Source organism: Lepisosteus oculatus, chromosome 2 (assembly GCF_040954835.1).
Source record: "Lepisosteus oculatus isolate fLepOcu1 chromosome 2, fLepOcu1.hap2, whole genome shotgun sequence".
In the NCBI taxonomy this organism is placed as follows: domain Eukaryota; kingdom Metazoa; phylum Chordata; class Actinopteri; order Semionotiformes; family Lepisosteidae; genus Lepisosteus; species Lepisosteus oculatus.
Genome location: NC_090697.1, coordinates 9,885,087 through 9,911,472, shown reverse-complemented (window position 1 = coordinate 9,911,472; position 26,386 = coordinate 9,885,087). Strand labels below are relative to the sequence as shown.

Sequence of the window (26,386 nt, the reverse complement as noted above, 5' to 3'; positions counted from 1 at the left end):
ACCTTGACTTAATGCACGAGTGTCACGATCCGGTTGTGAACGGTTCCTCCCACTGGTGCCCTTGGCTGATGGTGTCTTTCCCCTTAGAGCTCCATGCTGACATCACCTAGGACCATTACTCATGAAACATCAGTGAGATGAGCTGTCTCGGTCACTGAAGCTCCTGACAAACAGGCTCAACAATCACCCCTCTTCCAAAGTCACTGAGGTCTTATTATAGGTAACCAGGCAACTAGGCTTGCCCAGCATTTCTATAGCCGATCCTAAGCATAATAGGATGTTATTTGTACATTATTAATTATTAATAATTATTATTAACACACGAGCAACACCTCATTATATTTGGTCCATTACAAATATAAAAATACATATAAAAAAGTATAAATATTTTAGTATGTAATAAGTATAATACGTATATATTATATACTTATTTCTTGTTTATTTTAATAACTATGTTATATTTAAAAGCATTGCAATGTGACGTTGTTGATAGGGGGTGAATATTTTTACAAGGCACCTTCTGTGTGCTTTGTAGATTTGTTTACAGGTCCTCAGCGTTCCTTCTATTAAAATGACTTCTTTTGTCTGCTCCTGACATTCAGCGGTTTTTTTTCTTTTTGTAATAATCTAACATTTGCCCTTTAAAGGCTGCATGTTTCATACAAAGAAACATTATTACATGGAGAAGCACAGATGAGTACCAACAGAATACCCTTATTAAGGATTCCATCATAAGCCATGCTAAGCAGCTTCCTCATTTTGTTTATTCAGGGATGAACTTTACATAATTCATTTGCTTGTAAATATAACTCCAGGGACTCTTAATTACTAGATTTTTGACTAAGCTAAGATTAGTCTGTGCAGTGAAGCTTTCTGGTTTTAATTAAGTCCTGGAGGAAAAAAGAGACAGGTGGATGACAGATACGGGAAATTGTGTGACTTTGCAATATACTGTCAGATAACTACATTATTGGTGAGAGCTTGTTTCAGGGACCCCATACAAGGCGTCTGATGAATCAGAAAACCCTCCTTACATGTGTGGAATGGCAAAGTTAGATTGACTATTTAAGTACCCTTTGGGCACCTGGGTACTCCAGTACCTGCTGCTTTGCAGCTTATTATTGTGTTTGGAAAAAGAAAAGTAATGAACAGGTGTGTTAAAGCAGTTTCGAGTCGATAATGTTTACTGTAGCAAACAAAAAGGAGAACTGAAGGAACAGCCATTTTGTTAACTTTCATTTTTTTTATAGAATGTGAGTGGAAGATTTTATTTAATGAAATATCAGCCTTTCTCGTCAGGGACGTCACCCTAAATATCAAGCCAGATTCCACCGACTTCACATTTTGCCACCTGATGACCTAAAAAGGTTACAGTTATTTTTTTTTTTGCCTTTGGGATGGTAGGATCTTGTAAGCCTTCCCAATGAATACTGCTTTTTTGCACTGAGCTGAAGTAAACACAAATTACACAGAAGCTATGTGTATATAGTGAACATGCTTCCTGTTTATTGGTTCCCTGCAGAACAAAAGCCTGTGACTTTCTTACTTAAGCTTCCTTTTTTTAAAGCTTTGTGACTGTTTTCTGCAACGTTGTGTTAAAGGTCCTTGAGTGTCTGATTAAGCTGGTGGGTTAGTAAAGAGCCATCCAGTCTTGATCCTATAGGGCAAAGGTGTCAGCGAGTTTCCATTCCAGCTCAGCTCATTATTGCCTTAATTGGACCGATTTAACAGCTTTTCCCAGCTCCTCAAGTGCTTCTGCTTTTAGACAGACGTAGGAAACCTGTAGACACAAGAATTGAACAGGATTGAACTGCCATTGGTTTCAACCTTGCCATGGCAGATAGTTTTATCAATTGCAAATGTACATTTCAATTTATGACATTCAATGCAATTTCTACATTTTAAATGTGAAAATACCTTATTTCATCGATTGGCATATGACATGGGTCCCCTTAAAACTTTTATGAAGTGGTATTTGAAGTTGTAATGAGACTTGCGTGAAGTGAATAAAGTTGTGAACAGTATGAAATTGCCACATTAACGCTAACATATTCTGTGCTTTCCGCCAGGTGTTGCACTGCTGTGTTTATGGGTCTAACCTCCACACCCAGCAGAGCCATTATCTTCTTAGTCTAGCTGACCTGTCAGCTACAGATTACGATCCCTTCTTGCTTCTTGGAAACGTCAAGAACTGTGAGCCACAGCCGTCTCACTCAAGTGTGGATTTTGGCAACCTGCTCACGGTTGCTGAGGGTAAGTTCTCAGCATGGGAACTGTCTTTGCTAAAGTCACTGTCATTAACAGGTCAGTCTTCGGGGGATCAGCAGGAAGCAGACTTAGATTTGTTGGCACAGGGTAAAGCAGGATGTCATACTAAAGTGGGTTCATTTAAAACCTGCTGTGCACTAGATTGCTTGGCTTAGTGGGTGCATATCCATGTGTATAAATATGCTTGTGGGTAAGTATGTGTAGAAAGAAAGAAATACTTCTTTCCACAAATGAACCTGATTACTTACTGAGTAGTAGTAGTGGAAAAGGGATGAGAAGAGAATTGTTTCACCTTCTTGCTTTAGAAACAGTACCTAAACAATAGTTCTGAGATTTGCTTTTATTGGTCTTACTGCAGCTTGATTGTTTTAAGACATGAACGTATTCACACCAAGAGTATAATAAAGAGACCTGGGTGAACAAACAAAACTGAGAGCATCTCAGAGAGCAAAAGAATGTGTCTGACCAGGTTGGCACACTTTTTACACGAACTGAAGATAATCTGTCTGAACTTCTATTGATAAGAATAGTTTGCACCCATGAAAAGCCACCAGGTGTGGTTCAAAAGGTATCTTCCTTTCCTCCCAGCCCTACAGAATAGCTTTTGGCTGCAGTCAGGCCTGATTAACAAAAGATGTTATGATTTAAAATGGATAGTGCTTTAGGAATAATCATTCAATAGGAGCAGCAAAGGGCTAAAATGGCACACACCTGAAAGCATATCACAGACGCGCAAAAATATTCTCCTAAAATGTGTTTAGGTAAATGCCACACCCTGAGAACACCTGGGACAGAGAGAATTGGGAACAATCTTCACCTGGAACAGCCACTGTGTTGTTGCATTCTAGATGCAGTTTTAATTTGTTTGTGTGAAATTTGTAGGTCAAGAGTAGGGTTTGGGCTACCATCTAGCTTGTGGCTCTCTCTATCACATATGAACATCAGAGGAACAGAACTGATGTTAGATGATTGAGGCCAGTCCCAGAAAGTACTAGACTCTTAGTCTGCTTGTACCTTGTAGAGTTCACAAACAGACAAATTACAGACACCAGTTAACCTCGCTAGCATGTATTTGGAAGGTAGTAAGAAACTGAAGCAAAAACCCATGCAAACAGAGAATACTTGCGAACACAAAATGTGCTCTATTTCTCAAATATGAGAAAACTCTGGAATACAAAAACAGTATTGCTTCTAGGATTACTTTATTGTAAGTAATATCAGTACTGAGTATACCCTCCTTCCTATTTTACATACTACAATACAGAGGTATCTCTTCTTTGTTGAACACTCATTCATATTTGCAGGTAGGAATAGATCTTTAGTGAAGTGACTAATTTCACAATAAAATGATATTAATAATTCACTAACATTAAGAACTGCAATACTTCGCAGTTCGGTAGATGTATTAATCATCTCAAAACCCAGTTTGACAGATGAGATTTGTGAGTTGGGGTTTTGAGAGTTGGAGGAAATTCTCATTTCTAGTAAGGTGATTGTTTCCCAACCTGTGGCTTGTGGCCCACATGTAGTTCATGATTAAACCCAAGCAACTCCATACAATTCAGGCAGTACAAATTACAGACTTTAAGACCAACATTAACTGAATGTTTATTTCTCATGTGAAACAAATACAGTAGTCCTTAAATGAAAATTAACAAATGGATGCCAGAATTATTTTTTATCTTTAGATGCAGTCAAACTGTGACTTCCATGTTTTATTTTCCTCAAAACATTGCTTTTCTAATCAGTGCTCAGGCTGTAACTTAATCTTGAATGTTTTTAATATGCACTGAGTACACGGAAGGAATACAGAAAGGACATCATGTAATCTTTGTCTTTGACACCAGTACAACTCAGTAACTCACTGAATAAAGTTTTAAACGTTTTACTGATTCATTGCATGGTAAATCTCAGTTTTAACAGAATTACAAAACAGACAACAGAATCAATATTCAACAGAATAGCAGCAAAACACCTCTTGGTATTAGTCTATGATACCCTCAGAAGTTTCTGAAGGCAGTTAGTCACAGATGTCATTTGCTCAGAATATGTCTTTGCAAGTCCTTCATCAACACACTTTGGATAGAAAATTCATTTAATAAGCATACTCAAATAATATAATATTAATATAATCCATGAAATATAAAATATATAGGCACCATTGGAAAATTATTAGGGAAACAGTATAACAGCAGATGTACAATGCAAAATCTGCATTAAATTAATGTGATTAACATTAATGTTTCGTCTTCTCAGTTGAAGCTTCTAAGCACCAACACACCCATTGAGATCGTTTTGTGTTGTTTTTCTTACTGTTTTTTATCAACATTAACATCTGCTTGCAGTGAGTTTTTTAAGCATCTCTACTAAATGTTTCCTGTCACTCGTCTCCTGAAATACAGACAAACTTTACATTACTTTTGGGTTTTCTTCCCTGACCCATTGGGGTAGCCTTCACTTTCTAACACTTTGACGTGTTGTTCTAATGATTTCTTTTACTGCTCTGGGGCCTCAAGTTCAATTCCCAAGCTGTTATCTGTGTGGAGTTTGTATGTACAAACCTGTGTACAACTGGGTTTCATCTGGGTGCTCTGGTTTACTCCCACAGTCCAGCGACATACTGGTAATTTAATTCAGTGAAAACTGGCTGTGGTGTGAGTGTGTGTGCCCTGTTATACACTGGCGTCCTATCCAGTTTGTGACCAGTGGTGTTGATGTCAGGAGACCAGTGAGATCAACGTACCTGAATTTCACAACCGGTTTTGTTTCTCATTTTTATTTAAAAATGAGTTATGGGGTTAGGTTTATTTTCCTGTAGAAAAAAGAACAGCTTTGACCCACCCATTTCCTTCCTGCCTTGCACTTTTACAAATGTAACCTTCTGTTTTTCTGATATCCTTTTTCTGTGCAGCGGCATAACCACCTCAAATCTTCACGTAGCCCGTGTTGGTGAGGGTTAGCCAGTTGCTATGGCTCCAAACAAGGGGATGATCAAATATCCATAACTGCCTTTCATAAAAAAGGCATTTCTGCGATGGAAATTAAAAAAGGAGCACATATTCTGCAGACTGGGTTTTAGAACAACATCATTCAACAAAGTCAAGAGAAAACAAATTGAAAAAAGCTGATTTAAGTCAGAAAACTCTTCTTTTAAAAAACTTAGCTTGCTACCTGTTTGTTTTAGCTCTTCAAGTTTCATCTCATAAAAGGGCAAGATTTTTGTAGAGAGAAGAAAAAATAAAAATGCCTATAACAGATTCTAACCCGTAAAGACTGTCCCGAAGACAATTAGAGATTATGTGAAATGAACCGAAGTTTAAGGAATTAATGTTAAATATGGGGATTAAAACAGAAATGTAAAGTGTTATATTTGCTGTTAAAAAAACAGAAGAGAACACAGAAACAGCATTATTTAATAGTTAAGCTTTGTACCAACCTGAAGAATGTGATTTAGGACCTAATTAAATTAGTTTTCTTAATGTTTAAAACATGGAACACACAGACAGATTAAAGAGGAATAATAGCAAATTTTGTAACGGAAGTGCAAGCTCTAGACTTTACCATAAGTTAACTACTCTAATTGTATGACAGATTGCCTGAAGTATGTGCAGGTGTGACAGAAGGCAAGTTTGTTGAGGAATGTGGGCTTTAAAATTGCATTCTTCCAAGGTAGTTTTGTAGCATAAAATAAAAATCTATTAAAACAATTAAATTGTTTGAATCAATTGTACAACAGTTTATGCTGATTATTCTTTTTAGTTGTGTTTCAGAAAGATTTCCTTTCAATTCTAGGATGTTTAGAAAATTATATACTGTACATGTATGTGACTTTTGTTCAAGCAGTTTTGTGAAACATTTCATATGTATACAAATTCCCTAGGTTGATTCTTTTATGTAACTTGTGTACAGACTACAAAAAAATAATCACCACTTTTTGAAAACCTTCTGACATGAATGCAAGCATGGATAATATTACCAAAAATCTAATTTTCACATGTCTATTGGACATGAGAGGAAATTATAGTATTTTTGGAAGTGTTATAATGTGAATGTTTTTTTGTGTGCTTTAACACTAATAAGAAATGTATTCCATTCAGTTTGAATAGTCATGAACATTTTGATGATTAAAATTCAGTATCAAAGATGAGTAGAAATCTATTCTTTGAATTACAAAGATACTTCAATGCTTAATGAGGAATGGGAATCTTTTCAGCATTGTCAGAATTGAATGGTCTTTTCAAAGCTGCCTTCAATAATTAGATGCTATATACAAAATATGAATGGCCTAAACTATTAGGCATGGGTTTGTAAAGAAAAAATATCCCTTTAGTAATTAAGACTGAAAGATATATTTATTCATCTATATGAAAAGAACCAGAGCAGAAAGCTGTAAGTGTAAGCACGTGGATTGGAAAGCTCAGCTATGCAATGTCACAGGTAGAAACCAGTGACATTATTGATATCTTGAAGGCTTTTTGTAATGAACAGCTTTAGGCAAGTTTTTCGTATTTTACCATTTTGTATTTGTTTTCCAACCGGCATTTTCTAGCTATTCAAATATGCATAATTTCTGTAATTTATTCTTCTTGTGTGATCTTTCTTTATTTTTATAACTAATCTATTTCATTGAGACTTTTACTCAAAGCAGCATACAGATATTACAGCAACTGATTTTTTTCCCCACATACAAATGTTGGAACTAATTTATACAGCTGGGCTCGCTTGGTCGGTCAGGTTAAAGTGCCTTGCTCAGGGGTACTGCAGCGGTGTCTGCATCTGGAATTTGTGCCCACAACCCTCGCAGTCAGGTGTGGGGAACTCAAACGACTTCTGCAAGCTTTCTGAATGACTTTACCACTGGAGCCTAAAGTTGAGATATAAGAATCACAGGCTGGACTATTTGCTGCCCGTTTTGAGAGTTCCCAGAAGTGACACAGAATTGGCCATAACAATGCAGGGACTGCCTGTGAGGTCCCTTACATGAAGTCTTCTGCTCAGAGTCCAGTACTGATTTACAGTATGAAAACCAACAGTGTCAGACGTTTGTACTGTATCTGTAATAAAACAAACGAACATTGCTCAGCAGACTAACAGGGAATCAGAGCAGGATGAAATCCATCATCTTGGTACCTTTAAACACCAAAGGTCTTTCTTGATTGGAGTAGTTTGAGGACAAACCTCTAAATGTATTTTGCATGGCTATCTTTCCGTGAAAGATTCAGTTCATTGTCTGTGACTTGTGAATATTCACAAATTATTTATAGCATCTTCCGTAATAGTTCAGTAATAGTTACTTACTTGGAAAAAAGATGTATATTGTCTTTATTAAATTTAAAGTATGTAATATGTGCCTTTGGATAAATCAGTGTTCTTTACAGTGCCTCAGACAAGTGTTTCCAAAGCAGTTGTAGAATGCTGTGCCTTTTGGAACCTCTTTATTTGTAACCATTACATATTTAAATACAGTGTGCTTGGAAGGAAGACTCTGTAAGAATGATCTTACCTTCTGTCTTAGCAGAACCCTTTTTTATCCTTATTGTTTGGTCGGGAATCTCCTCCAGACTACCAGATGGTTTTTCAACCAGCAACCACTTAATCCAGTTAGCCATTTGGCCTGTCATCTGTTATGCGTTTTTTATAATACTTTACAAAAGAATTGTTTTATTAATATAAATATTTATGTAATATATTTTTTGTTTATATTTTGAGTTTCATTCAATGTTTGATTCTAATGCTTATTGTTAACGCTGAAGGAAAAAATGTAATTACAAGTTTTTTGTAACTATAAAAATATCTGTTTAATATGTTAAAGCCTACTACATTAGAATCCAGAGCTTTAGAGCTTACTGAATACACAGAAAATATCATTTTTCATGCTGCTAAACAGTGGAAAATTAATTGAATATCAGTACAGAAGAAATAAAAATCAAAGTAAAAATTTGGGAACATGTGATGGAGACTTTTCACAGGAAATATATCAGCTTTTATATGATTGTAATTAGGGATTATAATTAGTGTTTTACCATATTTATGTACCAAAATTCTTTACACAGACATCTGTCTATATTTGTGTATCAAACTCAATCCAAAACAGATTCTTGTGTGGTTTTGTTTTTGTGTGGTAACTAGTTTAATGCATAGTTTTGACACTGTCTGACAGGTGCAACAGAATGAATTGTTCTTAGTTTTTATGCGAAGATACATATCGAAGAGGTAGAAATGTTGTAAATTTCCCAGGTGTGTTGGTTTTCTGGTATATGTACTGTACTTAAGGAAAAAAGAGATGTTATTCATACACTGTTAACAAAGCTTTTCCAACAGTCATTTATGATGAAGGTAAATTGCTGATGTGGCTCGAATCCATAAACAGAGTGATGGAACTGACTCAAGTTACAGACCAATAAGTCTTACTTTTTTACATAAAGTTATGTAAATGATAATTATGATCAAACAAGAGCATCATCTGTAGGGCTACTGCAGGATTCTAGAAAAAGTCAATATGGGTTTAAAAGGCATGTCATGTTTCATTGAAGTTGTTTAATTGAGGTTTAATTGCTTTAGTTTCCTTGGTTAAGCATGGGCTCCTTGCCATAGTGACAAACATCAAATCAGCCCACAGTGTTTCTCAACATAAATGCCCAGATCTTCAGTAAGATGTTTATTTTGAAAAATTGTTTTCAATATCCTTCTGAAACAGAAGCTTCATGCCCTCAATGTTTGTGAGTACCAATTACAATATAAACTTTAAACAATTCTTGGTATAATGTAGCTTTATTTATTGAATCTAGGATGGGAAGGTCCCAAATGCTTGGTTATTAGAAACATATTATTGCATCTGACCATCTGAAAGAGTACTTGGGGTTCTACAAGTTCTTGTAAGCAACCATGTTAACATGCACAAAATGTTCTTTGTTTTTTTTAAGTAAGAACAATAAAATTATTAGTTGTCATTTGATCGAGCTTTCTAATTCTATTTTTTTCACAAAAATAACATAATGTATTTTTTTATTGTAGGTAAAACTGGAATTTCTAAATAGTCAATAGACTGTTCAAGATTCTTCATTTGGATTGGTTTGGAAGGGTGGGAAGTTTTTTACTGTAGGATTTCACTTCATTAAACTTCCATTTCCATTCATTACATGGGCATGTTGCAGCGTTTTTCTGTATAATAAGTATATGCAAAGTAGTGAATTTTTTATGGGTGTCCCATTCATTTGATGACAGTTTACTAACATGCCTTATGTGATAACCATGTTTAGGTTGCAACAAGTTTTGAATAATTACCGAAGCATTCATCCACTGATATATTTCCCTAGGTAAAATTTAAGTCAAGCATTTTTGGTTGTGTATCAGAAACACAAGTTTTAGTATTGAGCATATTAATAGACTGGCAAAATGATGTACACCAATAAGTTGTGTGATATTTTTGAAGATTGCTAAAGAGAGAATCAGCTTAACTTTTTTTTGTTGTTGTTTGAAATACATAAAAAGGTGAGGGAAGTAGAAATAAATAGTGAAAGAACAACAGGCAAAGTATACCCAGGTAGTTCTGTGCTGAATGATACTCTTTGAGCATCTTAGCTCAGTTTTCTTCTTTTTGAAGTTTGTGAAGCTATTATACTGTACCTAATGAGCACTCCAGTTATCTACGGTTTCATCTTGCATGGAATAAATTTCCATTCTACCCATGGCAATGTGAGCTCCTAGTACTCATAATTGGTTTAATCAAGAAATCCTACTTGGTGTTTCCATATTTACCTGATTTGTCCGCAACTTTCTTCTCACGGATTGATTACTGCTCTTCTAATGCAACACAGTTTTCCCCAAAACTGTAAAAATTTACAAATGCCCACTTGATATGAACTGAATTAATGCCAAGGTATATATGTCCATGTGTCCTTAGTTCCTTGTATACTGTTCACACAGCTCTCTTCTGGTGGTTCTGTCTCATTCTGATCCTGGATTGTTTTCTCAGAATGCTTTAATGTGAAGGATATATAGGCTGCTTTGGAGTTTAGAGATGAGCATCGTTATTACTTGATACCTTACTTAATTTGGGATACGAAATATCAGCTGCTTTCAAGATTTATGAATGAAGATTAATATTTCTGTGTCTTTATTTTCCTCAGAGAAGAAACGAAGAAATATGGAGCTGATTCCCTTAACTGCTCGGATGATCATGACGCATCTTGTGAACCATCTGGGTCACTACCCACTGAGTGGAGGTCCAGCCGTCCTTCACAGTCTCATCAATGAGAATCATGACAACCACTATGTGGAGTCCTCTGAGCTCTCCTCCGAAGTGTTCAAGAGCCCCAACCTGCAGCTGTTTGTGTTCAACGAGAGCACTCTTGTTTCATATCTCCAGATCCCAGCAGAAAAGGCTGGAGCTGGGGAGCCACAGATGGCTTCTTCAGAGGTCAGAGTTATTGTAAGAGATATCTCAGGGAAATACTCTTGGGATGGTAGAGTTCTCTATAGGCCTTTAGATGGACCAATGTCTGGTCAAAATAATGACTACATACCAACAATGCATTGTGGCAGTACTTGGTCTTCGGACAAGACGCATCCAGCTAATTGGGATTGTCCTGATACTGAGGAAGGGGATGATGTTCTTGACAAGCTTTTGGAAGATCTTGGCCACAGTAGTCCAGAATGCTTACCCCAGCCTCAGCTGAAGCTGAATGAACCAGCATCATCACCATTTGGAATGAGTTTAGAGCAGGAAAATGCCATTACAGAGACCATCTTGAGGCAGACTAACCAGGAAGAAGAAAATGTGAAGAAATGCAGTAATGACTTAAGGATGAAGGTAGCCAGTCAGAAAGAACCAACTCATCAAGAACCCAAAGCTCCTTTCTATTTCTGTCGGCTTCTGCTGAATGATCTGGGAATGAATTCCTGGGACCGGAGGTAGGCTTTGTTAACTACCATTTCCCTGAAGGATAAGGTGAAAAAAATTGGAACCCTAGATAAATGATTCTCTTGAGCTTAGTGTCCTTTCAGTGCCTTCATTTCATAAAAGAATTTGAATGTGCTATACTGTACGTTGCCTTGGCTTGCCCAGCTATTTTAAGGAAAACTAAGATTGCTTGTCGGTATCAATGTACAAATATGGAAGATTATACAGTAAATATATATATACATTTGCAATACAGATATGGAAGTCATCACTTAAAAATATATTATAAAATATACAGTTGATGTAGAGATATGGAAGCCATCACTTACAAATGTATTGTATATAAAATCATGGAATCAGTAAGTAGAACTAGAATTTTATGTACATAGCAGCTGCAGTTTTGGCGAGTGTCATCACTGTTCTTGGATAAAGACTTTTCTTATACAAATGTCCTCATATTCCCTGAATATACAGCTACAAACCTTGATTTAGGGAAGTCTTACGGTTTTATTCCCCTGGATGATCAGCAAGGCATTTAAATGTTGAACCTCACAACTGTTTATTTCTTAAATTTAAATCACCAAGTGCAATTGGTTCTCTGCACAGATAGATATGGAATTGCTTAAAATACAGGAGACAGGATAGACAGGATTATTCTGGGGAGAGAATTGTCTTATCTGGGTAAATGAGAACCTGACTCCCAGAGAATTTTGTGCTGAGATGTCTAAGTAACCTAGATAAGAACACAATGATTAAACTTTAAAAATACTGTAATGAGGTCCATTCATGGCCAGGTACTGTATATACTGTAGGTAGTGGATATGTAACAATAGTACATGCAAACTATTTCAACATATAAAGGGATATAACATATTTTGGTCATCAGTATAACATATTGACTGTAGGGGAAAAAAGTCAGTCATGAAGCTATATTGGATTCATTTAAATAATCTCCTAGGGCCTAGGCATTATTCTGAAGCTCTCCTGAGGGTAAATAGGATGGTTTGGTATAACTCTAAATGCAAAAATAGAAATAGATTATGGTTGGCTGGTGTGTTGTTTAAACAGTATCTAATGTATTGCACTATACTTGTTGTACAACAACACAATGACAAAGATATTTGTTTTTATTAAAAATGTGTCCATGTTATGTAGTTCAGTTCACTTGAATCTTTCAAGGCACCCTCTATGTGCTGTACTGGAATTGCTTACTTTAGAGGATTCTAGTGGTGGGTTAAGGTTCTGAACTCAATCCGAACAAGATATTTCCTGCGAACACAAAGTTGACGTGCGAACACCACATGTGTACTGCTGGAAACCATACTGAAGAAGAGCAGTAATAATTCACACAAGCCAATTCTGCTGCATTTATTGACCCTGCAAAGATTGGGATGAGCAGGAAGGTTAATCAGAGGAAATCAAGTTTCCTGTGGCTCTTGTGATGCACAACGCTTTAGATGGATCAATAAGGCAGATGAAAACAACAGAAACATATCTGACAAATGTATTTCACTTGGAAATTGAAGGAGTTGCAAAGCATTCATTGTTTCATGTTATTGAAATGTGGAACTAAACTAAATATAGAAGGCAATTCTGAATGTAATCTCCTTTTTCATAACCTATCTAACATTAATAATATAAATGCCTTGTCTGTTTTAAAATGTGTATATTTTAAAACACTGGTGACTGAAAGTGCATAACCATAAGAGCTCCTCCTTAGGAGCTCAAACAACAAATTTAAAAAAGTGTGTAAATAACAAAATGTGTTATATTAACAACTGAATATAGTAACCATTTAGAGTTTGCTTATATCTGTAGGCTTTCCATTGTAGCTAAATCCATAGTGCATGCTTCCAGTTAAAAACAACAGGAAGGAATGTACAGGAAAAACACCCATGAAGTAGTATCATTCAGGGTGTCACAATGGGTAGCATTGCCGCCTCGCAGAGCTGGGGGGATGGTTTCAATTCCTGGGGTGCTGTCCGTGTGGAGTTTGTATGATCTCTCCATGTTTCTGTGGGTTTGCCCTGGGTCATCTGGTTTCCTCCCACAGCTCAAAGACGTCCTCGTAGGTAAATTGGTTTCTGGGAAAACTGGACCTGGTATGAGGGAGTGCCCTGCGATGGAATGGCGCCCCGTCCAATGCGTGACTCGCCTTGCCGCCTGTTGCTTGTTGGTATAGGCTCCAGCTCCCCGTTGACTGGACTGGAAGGAGCAGATGTGACAGTAGTCTGCAATACTCTGCTCTGTATTCTGTGCAGCATCTCCTTTAGAAAGTTACAGCAGAAGATGCTGTAACATTCCTAGCCAGCACTCTGATCAGCGCCCATGTTTCACTCCATATACCGAGAGCTTTTAAAGCATTTTCTTTCACCCCTTTATTTATTTCATTCTCTTAAAATTAGGCTGGCACACTTTTGGCAGAGGTGAAAATGTATATGTAGCTGGATATCAGAGCTTCTCCTATCTCTCACCTCTTATTGATGAAGTCCAGAGAGGTGTGAATGTCTGCTACAAAGGTGTAAAAATCCCTGTGTAGTGCCAAAGGTTTTTATACCACAAAATCAAGAACAGAATTTCACATAAATTTATATTCAGATATGAATTTAAAACATACGTACTGTGTGTTCAGTATGTACTGCGCTTAGATGTAAATTTAAATCATACATATTATATTTGAGCTATTAGAGATGGTTGTATATAAAATTAATTCTTTCCACAAATTGTATTAGTGTTATTTGGAGGGTTTTTGTAAATAATAGAAATATATTTTTAATTAGGTCGATGTCAGTGGAATGAGCAGTTTTAATGGGTATAAGTTAAACTGGTGTAACTGATCCAAGTAGGTTTATGTTTTGAAAATTGTTTTTGACGATGCTTAAAATTGTCTTCAACAGGAAAAGTTTTCATCTTCTGAAGAAAAACTCTAAGCTTTTGAGAGAGCTTAAAAACTTGGATTCAAGGCAATGGTAAGTTAAATGAAAATTCTGTGTATCTTTTTGTGTCAATTCCTATTTCTGCCTTTGTTGTTGGTTTAAAAGTGCTTTGATGCTGATAATTGCAATAATACAATGGTAGCTGTTAATTTCAAAATCATGACCACCTTTATTTGCTAAGTACCTGTCCATTTCTTGTGCAAGGAATTTACACTGGTGTGCTTGGTGCTGCAAAAACATTTGACATATACAGTACAGTACCAAGCACAAAACAAGACCAATAGACACCATCAGGACAGTGCACGATAACTAGGAATTCTGGTTAAGTAAAATGACAGCCCTAGGGAAGAAGCTGTTCAAATACCAGGTGATTATGGTTGTAATAGAGCAATAGTGTCTTCCTGCGAGAAGGCGTATATGTGTTTCTCTTAATTATTTTACCCTAGCCTTTAATGCATGCATTGTCTTTTATTAAAGGAGTTACCAGGAAAGGGTAACGGAACGTATTGAGTAACATACAAGAAACAAAAACAGCAAATTGAATGAATGCGGCAGCCTTGAAGCTGGAATATCTTATTTTCATAATCTTTCTTATTCAAAAAGAATAGTGATCTTCAATTTGCTTAAAGTTCTGGTATTTTATCTAGAACACTTCTCAACAGTTATAAATGTCAGCATCCTAAAAGGACAGAAAGAGAGTCCATTCTTAAACAACATGTTAATAGAGAAATGATGTTTGATCCCCTCTCCTTGTTTTATCACAGTATTTATATCCGTTTTCCAATGCAAGAGTTATTGTGAAGTATAGATTACTTTGACTTGCTGTGATTTCTGAGTGTGTGTGATTAATTGACTAAAGTCTTTTTGATATCTTGCATTGACCTCAAAGCGTTTAAGAAGCAGATACGACATCCAAGGCAGATAAAGTGAAACACAGAACTGAAGCAGAAATTAACATGTAAAAGAGAAGTCTTTCTATTCAGCTGTTTCCTAAAGATGTTACATTTGAAGCATTATTTTTACACTATGCCATTACTGTTTCCAAATGCACTTGATCTAATAACAATTTTTATGTTCCTTAAGATTTGATCACTACTCATACCAATCGTAATTATAATTACTTTATGTGCAGCCTGTTTAAGAGAACCACAGAGGTTTTGGGGAATTGTAGCACTTCAGGTTAATCACGTGAAATACCCAGTTATGCTTTTGCTCAAGAATATTGTTTGGTGATAAATTACGAAATAGCATTGTTGCATATTAAATGTAAGAAATTGAATTATTAATTACATTTCACAGTTTACCGGCATCCTCCCTCTTTGTCACTGTTTGAATTGCACATCTGTCATGTTACTGCACACATGTGTCTTTGTGTGCTCATTTAGATAAGAAATGTATGCGTTTTCCCCAAATATTTTCTTTTCCTCTGATGGAAGGCTAATGGCATGTCTAGCACCGGGGTGATTATCACGCGCTCTCCCAATAATGCTTTGCCAAACTCAATGCTAAAGAGACAGCAATGACACTTCCTACACATAAACCACCAAGCTCACTGACGTTTTGCTCAGTGACTGAGTTGAAAGAATCAAAGCAACCGAGAAACATTTAATTCCCTAGACGACAGCTGTGGCCTGTTTTTGCAGACAGCAAATTGAATGAATGGGGCTGACTTGAAGCTGGAATATTTTATTTTCATAACAATATTTCTTATTCATTTATTAGTTTTGGGTTGACAGAAAAATTGAGCAGCAAAAGTCACATTGCAGAATGATGTGGAAAAAAACAAGATGAAAGGATATCACAATCTGATGCATTGCCAGTGATACAGCACACCAGTTTATTGTGGTATTTTATAAACCTCTAATACACATGCATACAAAGAGGGAGGGACATCGAGATCCATACAGATGTACAGATGGATGGAAACCCTTTTATAATGCAAATGGATTCTTTCTTTGCAGCAGAGAAACCCACAAGATAGCCGTGTTTTATATTGGCGATGGCCAAGAAGACAAGTGCTCTATTCTGTCCAACACTGAAGGTAGTCAAGCATATGAAGACTTTGTCTCTGGACTTGGCTGGGAGGTATTTCTTTATTATCTTGCATCATACAGAAAACATGCAATTTTAACGGGGAGGATGTCATTCTGCCCATCTAGCTCATTGGGGTTTTTACAAGTTAAGGGAGGAGCTCACCCAGCTGTTTCTTAAAAGAAGTTGTGATATCAGCTTCAACAACAAGTGAAGATTTGTGCAAATAAATGCCTCTTCATAGTTTGATTGTACTTCTGTTAGTTTGCATTTGTGTCCTCTGGTTTGTGTTTCACTATTCATTCTCAGGAAGTCCATATCTACATGATGGTGAACTTTGTCAGTACCTTTAAGGATATGGAAAAGATGTGGGTATCTAAATCATGCTTCCCAGCCAGGTGGTTGAAGCCCGGACTTGAGGCTCTTGAATCAGTGCTCTCATGTCTGTTCAAGACCAAGACGTTTCTGCTCCTGCAGTGTCTTGGTGTAGCATGTTCCTTTGAAACTGGCAAAGTACTTGGTCGGTCTTCATGACAGAGTGATTAATATACCTGACAACAGTACCAAGTGTTAATGGAAATCATAATGGATACTGGCCATTATTGAAGAAAATGTATTTACCCCCTCATGACCTCTGTGCATCCATGTGCTGCTGACTGACAGTGGAATTAGAATGTCTAACGTGTGTTAAGTTGTTATGTATTGCTTAAGAACCATACCAATTGATTCATGGAATAATAAATGGTTACTTTCAGTATACATCTCTGCTTTTTTTACTCAGGAGTGTTCTTATTTTTGGTTGCTAATTTCAGTTGTCTCCTTTGCATTATTAAAAATAATAAGGAAAAAATGCAGTAAGTACTATTTTAAAAATGCAATTGAGGACTATTCCAGGAAATCAGTTTTTTTCGAATATACAGTATTGCAGTGCAAGCTAAATAAAAAGAAGTGATATCATGAGAAAATTGCGTCAGAACTGATAATATCAATTGACTTAAATCAATATGATCATTATTTTGTCTAAATTCTAATTGTGTTAATTGCACATCATGCTAAATGATTGATTAAATTGATAGTTCTATGGTTTCCCAGTGAGGTGTTTTATGAACTCTAGCTATTACTTTATCTTGGTTGACCCCAGGGGGTTGTGAAGGTATTTTTGTGTAATGTGTTATGATCTGGACATATTGCAGGTGGACTTGGCCACTCACTGTGGATTCATGGGAGGCCTGCAGAGAAATGGCAGCACAGGACACACTGCACCCTATTTTGCTACCTCCACAGTTGAAGTTATTTTCCATGTGTCTACAAGGATGCCCTCAGACTCGGATGATTCACTTACTAAAAAGGTAAGTTATAAGGGTTTTACTTACCGATAAAACAGGCTCATCATTGGATTAAAGGGTAGACCAAACCCTTAGGAAACATGAATGTCAAAATTTATTCTGATTTTATCTTATTTATTCTTATGCCAGGGGTATCCATTCTTAGTCCCAAAGAGCCACTGTCTTCAATGGCTTAGAGGGTAACTTCATAATGGCTGAAGCCTTGAAAACAGTTGTAGGTTAGAGTTTGCTCAGTCATTGTCAAGTATAGCCACTGACAAAAAAATGACTTATTCATTTAAGTAATCAATATCTCAGATACATTTAAAACTGCAAGACATTTGTCCTTCAGTCCAAGTAGTGCACGCTCATGAAGTGTTTCTTAATGTTGTTTAAGAACATTGTTTTCCATTGCAAACCTATAACTTACATTAAACAATCTTTTGTATTTAAATCCTAGTTTATAAGTATAATTAAGTCACTATATTAACAGATACCCATAGTTTTTAGGTTATTATACATGTCAATTGGATTAGGTGTTACAGAAGTGCATAGCAGTCAAGTCCAGATTCTGTTTTTAATGTTCCTCTGTGAGAACTGAGATTAAAGTATTAAGTATTTCTGGAATTATTATATGGAATAATATCTGGATCATTGACATCTGAAGAGTACAGGGCAAAGAGATGCAATTATTTGCAAATCAATGAGATAAACAGGTGTTTCTGGTCATATATAACATCAAACAGTAGCTGGATGTTTGTGAAGGCTACAGCGTGCCAATGAGGTTCACATTGAAAAAGTGTTTTTAATTAATTTTCTGTCACCGCCTTAATGTTAGAGGATCACTGTGTGCCAAAGCATAACCCAGTAAGCACAGAGCACAGGGGAGACCACTCCATGGACAGGAGCCTTCTATCACAGGGCAGACACACGCTTGCTTTCATTTACACACACCTCCAGCTGCAGTTGAGAGATGCCAGTTGATCTACAGTATGTAGCGTGGCTATGTTCAGGAACACCCAAAGAAATCCCACATGCATACCCCAACAAACAGCTGGAACTGAACTAAGGCCTGCAAGGCAACAGCTCTAACAAAGCACACATCCATGCCACCCTAAATACATTTTGGTTTGTATAGGTTTTATTTGTTTTTATGTTAGTTGAAGAAGTGACTAGGTAAATCTTTTTTTTGTCTTTTATAACGCACAGATATATTTGTATTGATTTTCTGAGAACAGGTAAACTTTATAACCCACTGGCATTTTGATGTGTTTCACATTGCTATTTCAGTTCCTCAGTTTGAGGCAGTTGGTTTTTAACACTGGTTTTTCATTGTAAAGTAGAACTATAATTCAAACAGAAATAAATTGGACACTTTGACCTGCACTATTGGCTGGATACTGGAAAACAATATACCTTTTACAAGTTAGATTTCTAACTAGTTGATGTCTATTGCTGGTCAAGACCCCTGGTGGCGCTAGGCAAGATACCGTTAGAGTCTGGATAGCATGAAATATTTAAATACATTCTGTCACCCATTACTATTTCATCTCTCTTGTGAATGTCTATTTTCATCAGAGGTAAGGAAAGGTGACTGAAAAGAGGCATGTGCTGGCGGTATAATGAGTGTGTTACCTTTAATTGTACCTCGATTTCCTCTTTTCCGTGATGGTGCTGGTTGTAGTGTGCTTTGGACCCTGATTCAGAGATTATCTTGCAAGCGCCAGGGAGTAAAAAAATTAGGCACCTACTGCCTGGAATGAGAAGCCTTTTATCTGATTCTTGTGAAGCCAGAGGGGGAAATCAATAGCTGTATCAGCATGTCCCTGTACAGCCCCTGAACTGCAGTTAGCATTGAAAAATGAGCTGCGAGGCTGCCAGAGTGATTCGTGCTATCATATAATGTCCCATCGTGAGGGAAATTCATCAGATCCTGAAAAGCACTGGCGACCCCATACTGAACCTTTGCTCAGTAGCCAGAGAAATTTGTTAGCTTTTACGAGATTAGATTTTCAACAGCTAATCTAACTGCTGAAGGGTTTGCAAAGCTTGGGACAGAGTTGTGCTATTGGGTTTGTTCAATTCATTTGACTCCAAGCACTGTAATTGCACTTACATCTTACAAGGCCCTTCGTAGCCCGAGGCAGGGCAGCATCAGGAAAACAAATTGGCAGCTACAGAGCATGAGTGGGGTGGGGGGAATGAAAGGGGCACATTATCAGCATCCAGGCAGTCAGGCTCTGGCAGGAAGTTTCTTGGTTAATTTACAAATAAAACTTAGGTTTTCCAGTTCACGCAAAACAAGGGGTAGTTTGCAGACCAGATTGTTTCTTGGAAAAAGAAGGGTTATCATCCCCCAGCAAAAAAGCAAGAATTCCTCAATCCAATTGAGGGCTTCTAGCCTGACAGACCAGCTGGCCTTGTTAATGCAGTTAGCTGGACAAGGAGGTCAGGCTGTGGGGTACAGGGCTTGTGTCAGAGTGACAAGTGGTCTGACGCCTGCCATGCTTACAAACTGGATTGCCGCAGGCAGTATCTGCACTAGCATATAAATTACTGGGGCACACGACAAGTCAGCGAAGAAAAGAGCCTGTTTTTCTAAGACAAGAGAATCGAGTGTTTGTTCTGGAGTGTGTGCAGGCTGGTGATGCACAGTGGGTTTCGGTGGGAGGAACTGGGGTTAACAAGGGGTAATGTGGGCTGGGGTGTACACGCTGGCAAGTTAATGCTATTGAAAGAAATGCAAAGATATATTTAGAAGTAAGTGGGGAAATGTATAATAAAGATTTATTCATCTGTCCTTTGAACGATTTCCTGGATTTGCTCTAACTACCTCAGTTGTTTATGGACATGCAGAGGAACAAATAATCTTTAAGTGACATTTCTATTAAATATGCGCAACATTCAATTTTTATTTCTACTGTAGGTTTTGTTCCTTAAATGCTGGGTCTACAATTACTTACCCTTGCAAGGCTGGAAATATTTTTACCAAACCAGTGTCATTTGTTTGATAGCATTTGCTTGTTAGTACAGTTTAGTGTTGGTCATATGTTTATGTAGTTAAGTTACTAATATTTGTTTTCCAAACAGTTTTGTTTGTAAATTGTCATATTATGCTAAAGGAAGTTTTTTTTTATTTAAATTGTTTCCTTATTTCTCCACCTCCCTAACAAAGATCTTTCCTGTTTGTTGTGTATTTTTTTAACTTCCGCTATAGTGTCATCCTTAACTGTGCAACTGTATGTTATCAAGAGCTTCCTCACCAAATTTTAGAGTGCCGCCAGTCTTTACCATACACTTACATGCTTTTTATAAACATTTTTTTTTCTGCTGAAATATGGTTTTATGTAAAGCTTTGATTTTGAATATGTACAAAACATACGTGCACATGTGCAGGACACATGGAGAGGAGCTGATTGTCAGTGATTTAATTAGTGAAATGTTTGATCTGTTAATAAACTTCTGTCATCACCTCTGTTAATCAAGAACCAATTTACTGTTTCAGCTTCGTCACCTGGGAAATGATGAGGTTCACATCGTCTGGTCTGAGCACAACAGGGACTATCGCAGGGGCATTATACCCACAGATTTCGGGGATGTGTTAATTATTATTTATCCAGTGAAGAATCACATGTTCTTCATCCAAATCATGAAGAAACCACAGGTATGTATTTGCTGTGCCCACATGCCATTAGGACTTAATCAGTAGATGCTAAATAAGCTCATTTTAATAGTCTTGAGGATGCCTGCAGACCAGCTACATTTCAGGAAGAGATTGAGCCAAGATATCATGGCCAAGATGGGAAAAAAACATGTATTCTTTAAGTAAAAAGTATAGTTTAAGTAAAAAAAGGCATTTTGTGTAACTTTTGCCCTCACATAATTGATTTCCAGAACTTATGCCTTAAAAAGACATCTCTACAAATTGGCAGGGAGGTGCCCTGGACCACATGTCTCTCAAAAGACTTTGGCTGATCATGCTTAGGCTTAAGTTTACCGAAAAGGAGCCTCATCGTTTCATTTAGTCATATCAAGCAGCACTTTGTTATTAATTATAATATCTTGTTATATTGTATTCCGAATATTTTCGAATAATATCACTTCGAATAATATCCCTATCTAAAGTGTATATAGTACATGCACATCAACCAGCACAGTGATGCGAGTGAAGATTAGCCAGGGATAATGTGCAATCTTACTGTTATTACTCAAATAAAACACAAAGTAAAACAGAGTTTGAAAACTAGAGGTGTTCCCATGTATTGTAGGTTACTAGGATGTGGCATGACCTCGATAAGAGAAAAAAGTTACTGACTAGCTATTGGTATTTCTTCAATCGTATCATCGATAATGCATACTGGTGTGTACAGTATGCTTCATTTCATGCCCACATCATGTGATATTTGGCTTGACATGCTTACTGTGATGCAAAAAACAAGAAACACAACAATTCCCTTTGCTCCATCAGGTACTAATATTTCTTGCTGTTAAGATTACAGTTGGGAACTATTTGGAAATATCTGAAAACAGAGTGATCAAAAGCACAAAATATTGATATTGGAATACACCCAAATGCCATTTTCTCATTCTGACTGAGGGGGTTTGTGGTGGTCTCGCATGTGTTGTTCTTTTGTCCTCATTGTCCATTTCCCAGTCTAACCGCAGTGGAAGTCGTGTTGGACAGTATAATGCTTCCTTCAGATGAAGCCATGAAGCCAAATGAAAGTTTTTCCGTCTCCGTGCGAACTGAGCTAACGGGGACATTCATTTAATAAGCAGGATTATTTAAAATATGAGGAGTGGAAGTAGGCTAATTTTTTTTGTGGTAATTCTGCATTGAATCTGCATTTTGCTGGGGTATATGCTGATGTTTTGAAGCTGAAATTGTAACATTTTTTTCGAAGTTTAAAATTCTAAACATGGTGAATATCAAGCATCACAGCACTTGTCTCATAACTGTATTAATACAGATTGTAAAATAAAATATGCAGTGTTATTTTCTACAGTATAAATTATGAATCATCATTATACATCAACAAAACTTTCCTCAAGTGTTTTTATGTCTGGTTGCCCTGGAAAATAACATATTAAATATGTATAATAACAAGTACTTAGATTAAATATATATATAATAGGTACTTATATTAAATATACATTATTAAGTTTATATTTGGATTTCTAGGCATATTTATGCTTTATTTCATAAGTTTAACACATGCTTCCTTACAAAATAACAATATGAAATTATTACTGGCAGATATGCTTTGTTAACCATCATATATTGATGACAAATTAATGTTTGTCAAAACACAATTACCGCTTGATTAGCACAATGCAGATCAAAAACACCAGATAATTTTTGGCAACTACAGAACCAAGAATCTTGTCACTGAAGGCTTGAGAAGTAGCATTAGTATAATCTCTCATTTAAGAAAAATAGCTTTCTACACAGAATATAATCTACATATCTATGCATGGCCAGTCTTTAATTTGGTAGTGCTCATGTGATTCTTGTTCTTCTGGTATTTGTGACTTTAATTCAGTTATTTAATATTTTACCTTTATCAAACAATCCAAATTTTATCTTAGTTTTAGACCAATCGTTTTAAGAATTCTTTGTTTTTATTGCTTTTTCTGGGGGCCCTGTCTCTCAGCCGTGCAAGCATCTCTGGAGTGCGGTCATGACAGTGAGACCTTTTACTGCGGTGCTCATCCATTAAAGACCACACAGTTGGCACTTTTTTTTTCAGCTGTAGGTTCCTGGCTTTAATCTTCATTATTCTGTGAGAGACAAACTTAGATCTTTGTAGCCCACTGTTGGCTGTGCTGAGGTCACACTCACCATGGATGCCTTACGACCGGTGAAATCGTATTTGTGCTGCTGTCAGCCTAACCTCTGGCCAAAAGCATCTCCCTGTCTTCTTGCTGCATCCTCTGTCTTGCAGCCTGCTTCTAGCCAGACACACTGCGCATACTGTAGGTAAAATAGAAATCTTTTAAAACAGAATCTGTCTGTCAGACTCCAGAGGCTCTTTTTAATATTTAAAGCTTCTTTGAGGGTTAAGCTTACAGTATTTTAAGATGTGGATGCTGGTATCCTCTGACCTCCCTAGTATATGGACAATAACATTTAAATAAAGCAGAAATCCTTTACTTTTTTACACAGAATCTTAGGTTTGGAGAATATGTAAAGGCTGTAAATGAGATTGTAAGGTGTTTTAGAAACAAATAAACATTTCCTAAAGATAACACAATACAAAATAATAAGGGATAACTAAACAACATTGACATCTGATAATACACACATACAATACTGATTCTTTTCTTTTTTATCCAGGGTATATGGTTAAAATAAAATGTTGAGAAGCAATAAAATAACAAGAATTGCTATTGGTGTTCGGTTCTTCACACCGCTCCATATAGATGAAATAAATTACAATTAGGAAATGTCTTCTGCTTTTAAAACCTGACCTCATTACCGGTCCCAGATCCAGAAGACAGATGACTCATCAAGAAACTGTATAAAGAAGACCTACAATGCACTATGTGGCCCTTGACTTTTTTCAGGGTTACCTATTTGTCATATACTCTACATCAGTTTCAAAACAAATTCAATATTTTGTATCCAGTTTATAATTGTGTGACCAAAATAATACTCAGTCATTTAAAACCTCAAAATGTAAGTAATATGCATTCATACAGTAGCTATGTTATGTTACCTTATAAGTATTGCTTATGTAATGCGTCTAAAGCAGACATTTCAATTAAAATTTTTATTTCTTATTAAATAACTTATTTTGTGTGTGTACTGGAAATACTTGCTTTGCTGGTATAACGGTTGTATGATTTAATTTTTAAACTTAATAACCCTCATAATATTTAATTATTTCTCAAAAATTCAAAACAAATGAATTTCAACGATTAAAATAATTAGAATTTGCATATCACAATACTTTGGTTTACCATTGCTTAGTTACACAATACAAATTTCAGAATAGTATAGTGATGTTAATGTTTTAGATGAAAGGGTGCATATAGCATTTACTAATGGTTAGTGAATTTATAAAGTATTAATATAGATCCGTAAATTAATTGATTGGCAGTAACAAAGTCTTAATCCAGACTTACGTCACATAAATCTAACCATGGGTTTAAGGCTTTCCTATGGTTAGAGGCACTGTATGTCTCATTTTTGTTACTGTTTGGAACATCATTAATAATATGTCTGTTTGGTGTTCATTGACTATTATGAACTATAAACTGATACCGTAAAGCTAATGTTACAAAATGACGTATTAATATAAAATAATTCTGTACAAAGAAATAAATTATATCACAAAGGTTTAATATTAGTAAACAAAGAGAAAAATAACCGTGGTACATGTGCCCGTAAGAATGTGAAAGATGTTTCTGCAGAAATATGCAGTGATAGTGATGAACTTTGGGATAGACAGACAACACTACAGAAGAAGGTGGAGTACACACTTAGACTTTTCACTGATAGTTCTGTAAGCAAATCACAGGCCCTTCCCAGACTCCCCCCTGCTGTTCTGCTCTGGGCCTTGGCCAGGCCTGACAGCTGAATTGTGCTACATTATCTGGTGCCTTTTGTGATGCCTGCTTGTGTCACTGTGAGTGAACTATACACTTTTCATGAGTCACCAAAGCTGGAATTGGGAACAGGCTTTCAGGGGTTAGGTAACTGTGCCATCTAGTCTATATTGAAAATAAGATTTTATTTTTTTTAAAAAGAGGAGTTGTCCTAGACAAAAGATAAAACACAACATGTCATTGAACATAGTATTGGTTGCTTTATTCATTTGTTGCACTTTTAATGCCTGTCATTATAATGTCTGTAGAATAGTTCCTTAAGATAACCTGGAACTAGACCAGTCAGTGCCTTTTTTTATGTGCTGGAGAACCTTTACTCCACTTTTAACTCCACTTTAAATAAAAAATGTACTTTCTATTTAAACTGTACCTTAAGCTTAATAATGCTACCAAATTACTGTTATCTGAAGTCCAAATGTATACAGTGTATATAAAAGTAATTTCTTCTCTCAGATTATCCTAAATCTAAGTATGTAAATATATATGATATCAATACTGTTTTAAAATGAAGCAAAGACATCTTTTCTGAGCAACCTCTTATTTATCGTTGTACTATGGAGAGAAAATATGAAATATGATCCTGCTTTGTGCAGAGGCTGTGATCCACAGTATTTAAATTGCATTCCCTAAGCAAGTAAGAAGGCTGTTTCTACTATCAGGTTACAGAATCCATGGCAACATATGGCCTCTTAAATACAGAATTGTGCACTTTCTCTTTGCATTTGAAGTAGGGCACCTGGAGTGAACATTAACCCAGAAGGATTTAGCCTTTCACTTAAAATTATATCATTTTTTAAAATTCTTTTTCAGAGCAGATAGACATTACAATACTAAGCCCTTTTACAATGTCATTTAGATCCTCCTGCTTGGCAAACAAGCATTGATTAGCAATTTTTTTCCCCTGCATGCATGTGTGTGAGTGTGTCTCCTGATTAATTAAGCAAAGTAATTATCCTGAACTGTGGCTGCGTCTTTGCTCAGACAAAACCGTTTTTTTTTTCCGAAACAATGAGAAGTCTGTCAGTATGAATGTTCTCCACGCGTCACAGATGTATGAGGACACTTCAGACAATGAAGCACAAAAAAAAAGTTGCTTGCCAAATGGGACAAAGAATGTCATACAGCTGAGAAGCTCAACACATACCACTCGGGACACACGGCAGCTTCTGTGGTCCACAGACGTGTCATTAGACTGAAACCAGTGAACCGAACATAATACAGTGCCATTAGGTACGATCTTTCAACAGACTGCTGAAGATGAGTGTTCTTAAAATAGCCCTTCTGTAAAAATCACACACAAACCTGTTAATCTT

At 36.4% G+C, this 26,386-nt stretch overlaps 1 protein-coding gene across 7 annotated transcripts in view; it reads left to right on the top strand.

Moving 5' to 3' along the window:
* ralgapa2 (Ral GTPase activating protein catalytic subunit alpha 2) overlaps positions 1-26,386 on the top strand; it is a 195,566-nt gene that overhangs the window by 118,435 nt on the left and 50,745 nt on the right. For all 7 annotated transcript variants that reach the window (XM_015354284.2, XM_006626136.3, XM_015354267.2 and 4 more), the window contains 6 exons: positions 2,070-2,253; positions 10,398-11,181; positions 14,068-14,139; positions 16,068-16,191; positions 17,331-17,486; positions 20,968-21,126. In XM_015354284.2, coding sequence (XP_015209770.2) covers positions 2,070-2,253; positions 10,398-11,181; positions 14,068-14,139; positions 16,068-16,191; positions 17,331-17,486; positions 20,968-21,126 — 1,479 coding nt within the window. The remainder of the gene's footprint in view (positions 1-2,069; positions 2,254-10,397; positions 11,182-14,067; positions 14,140-16,067; positions 16,192-17,330; positions 17,487-20,967; positions 21,127-26,386) is intronic.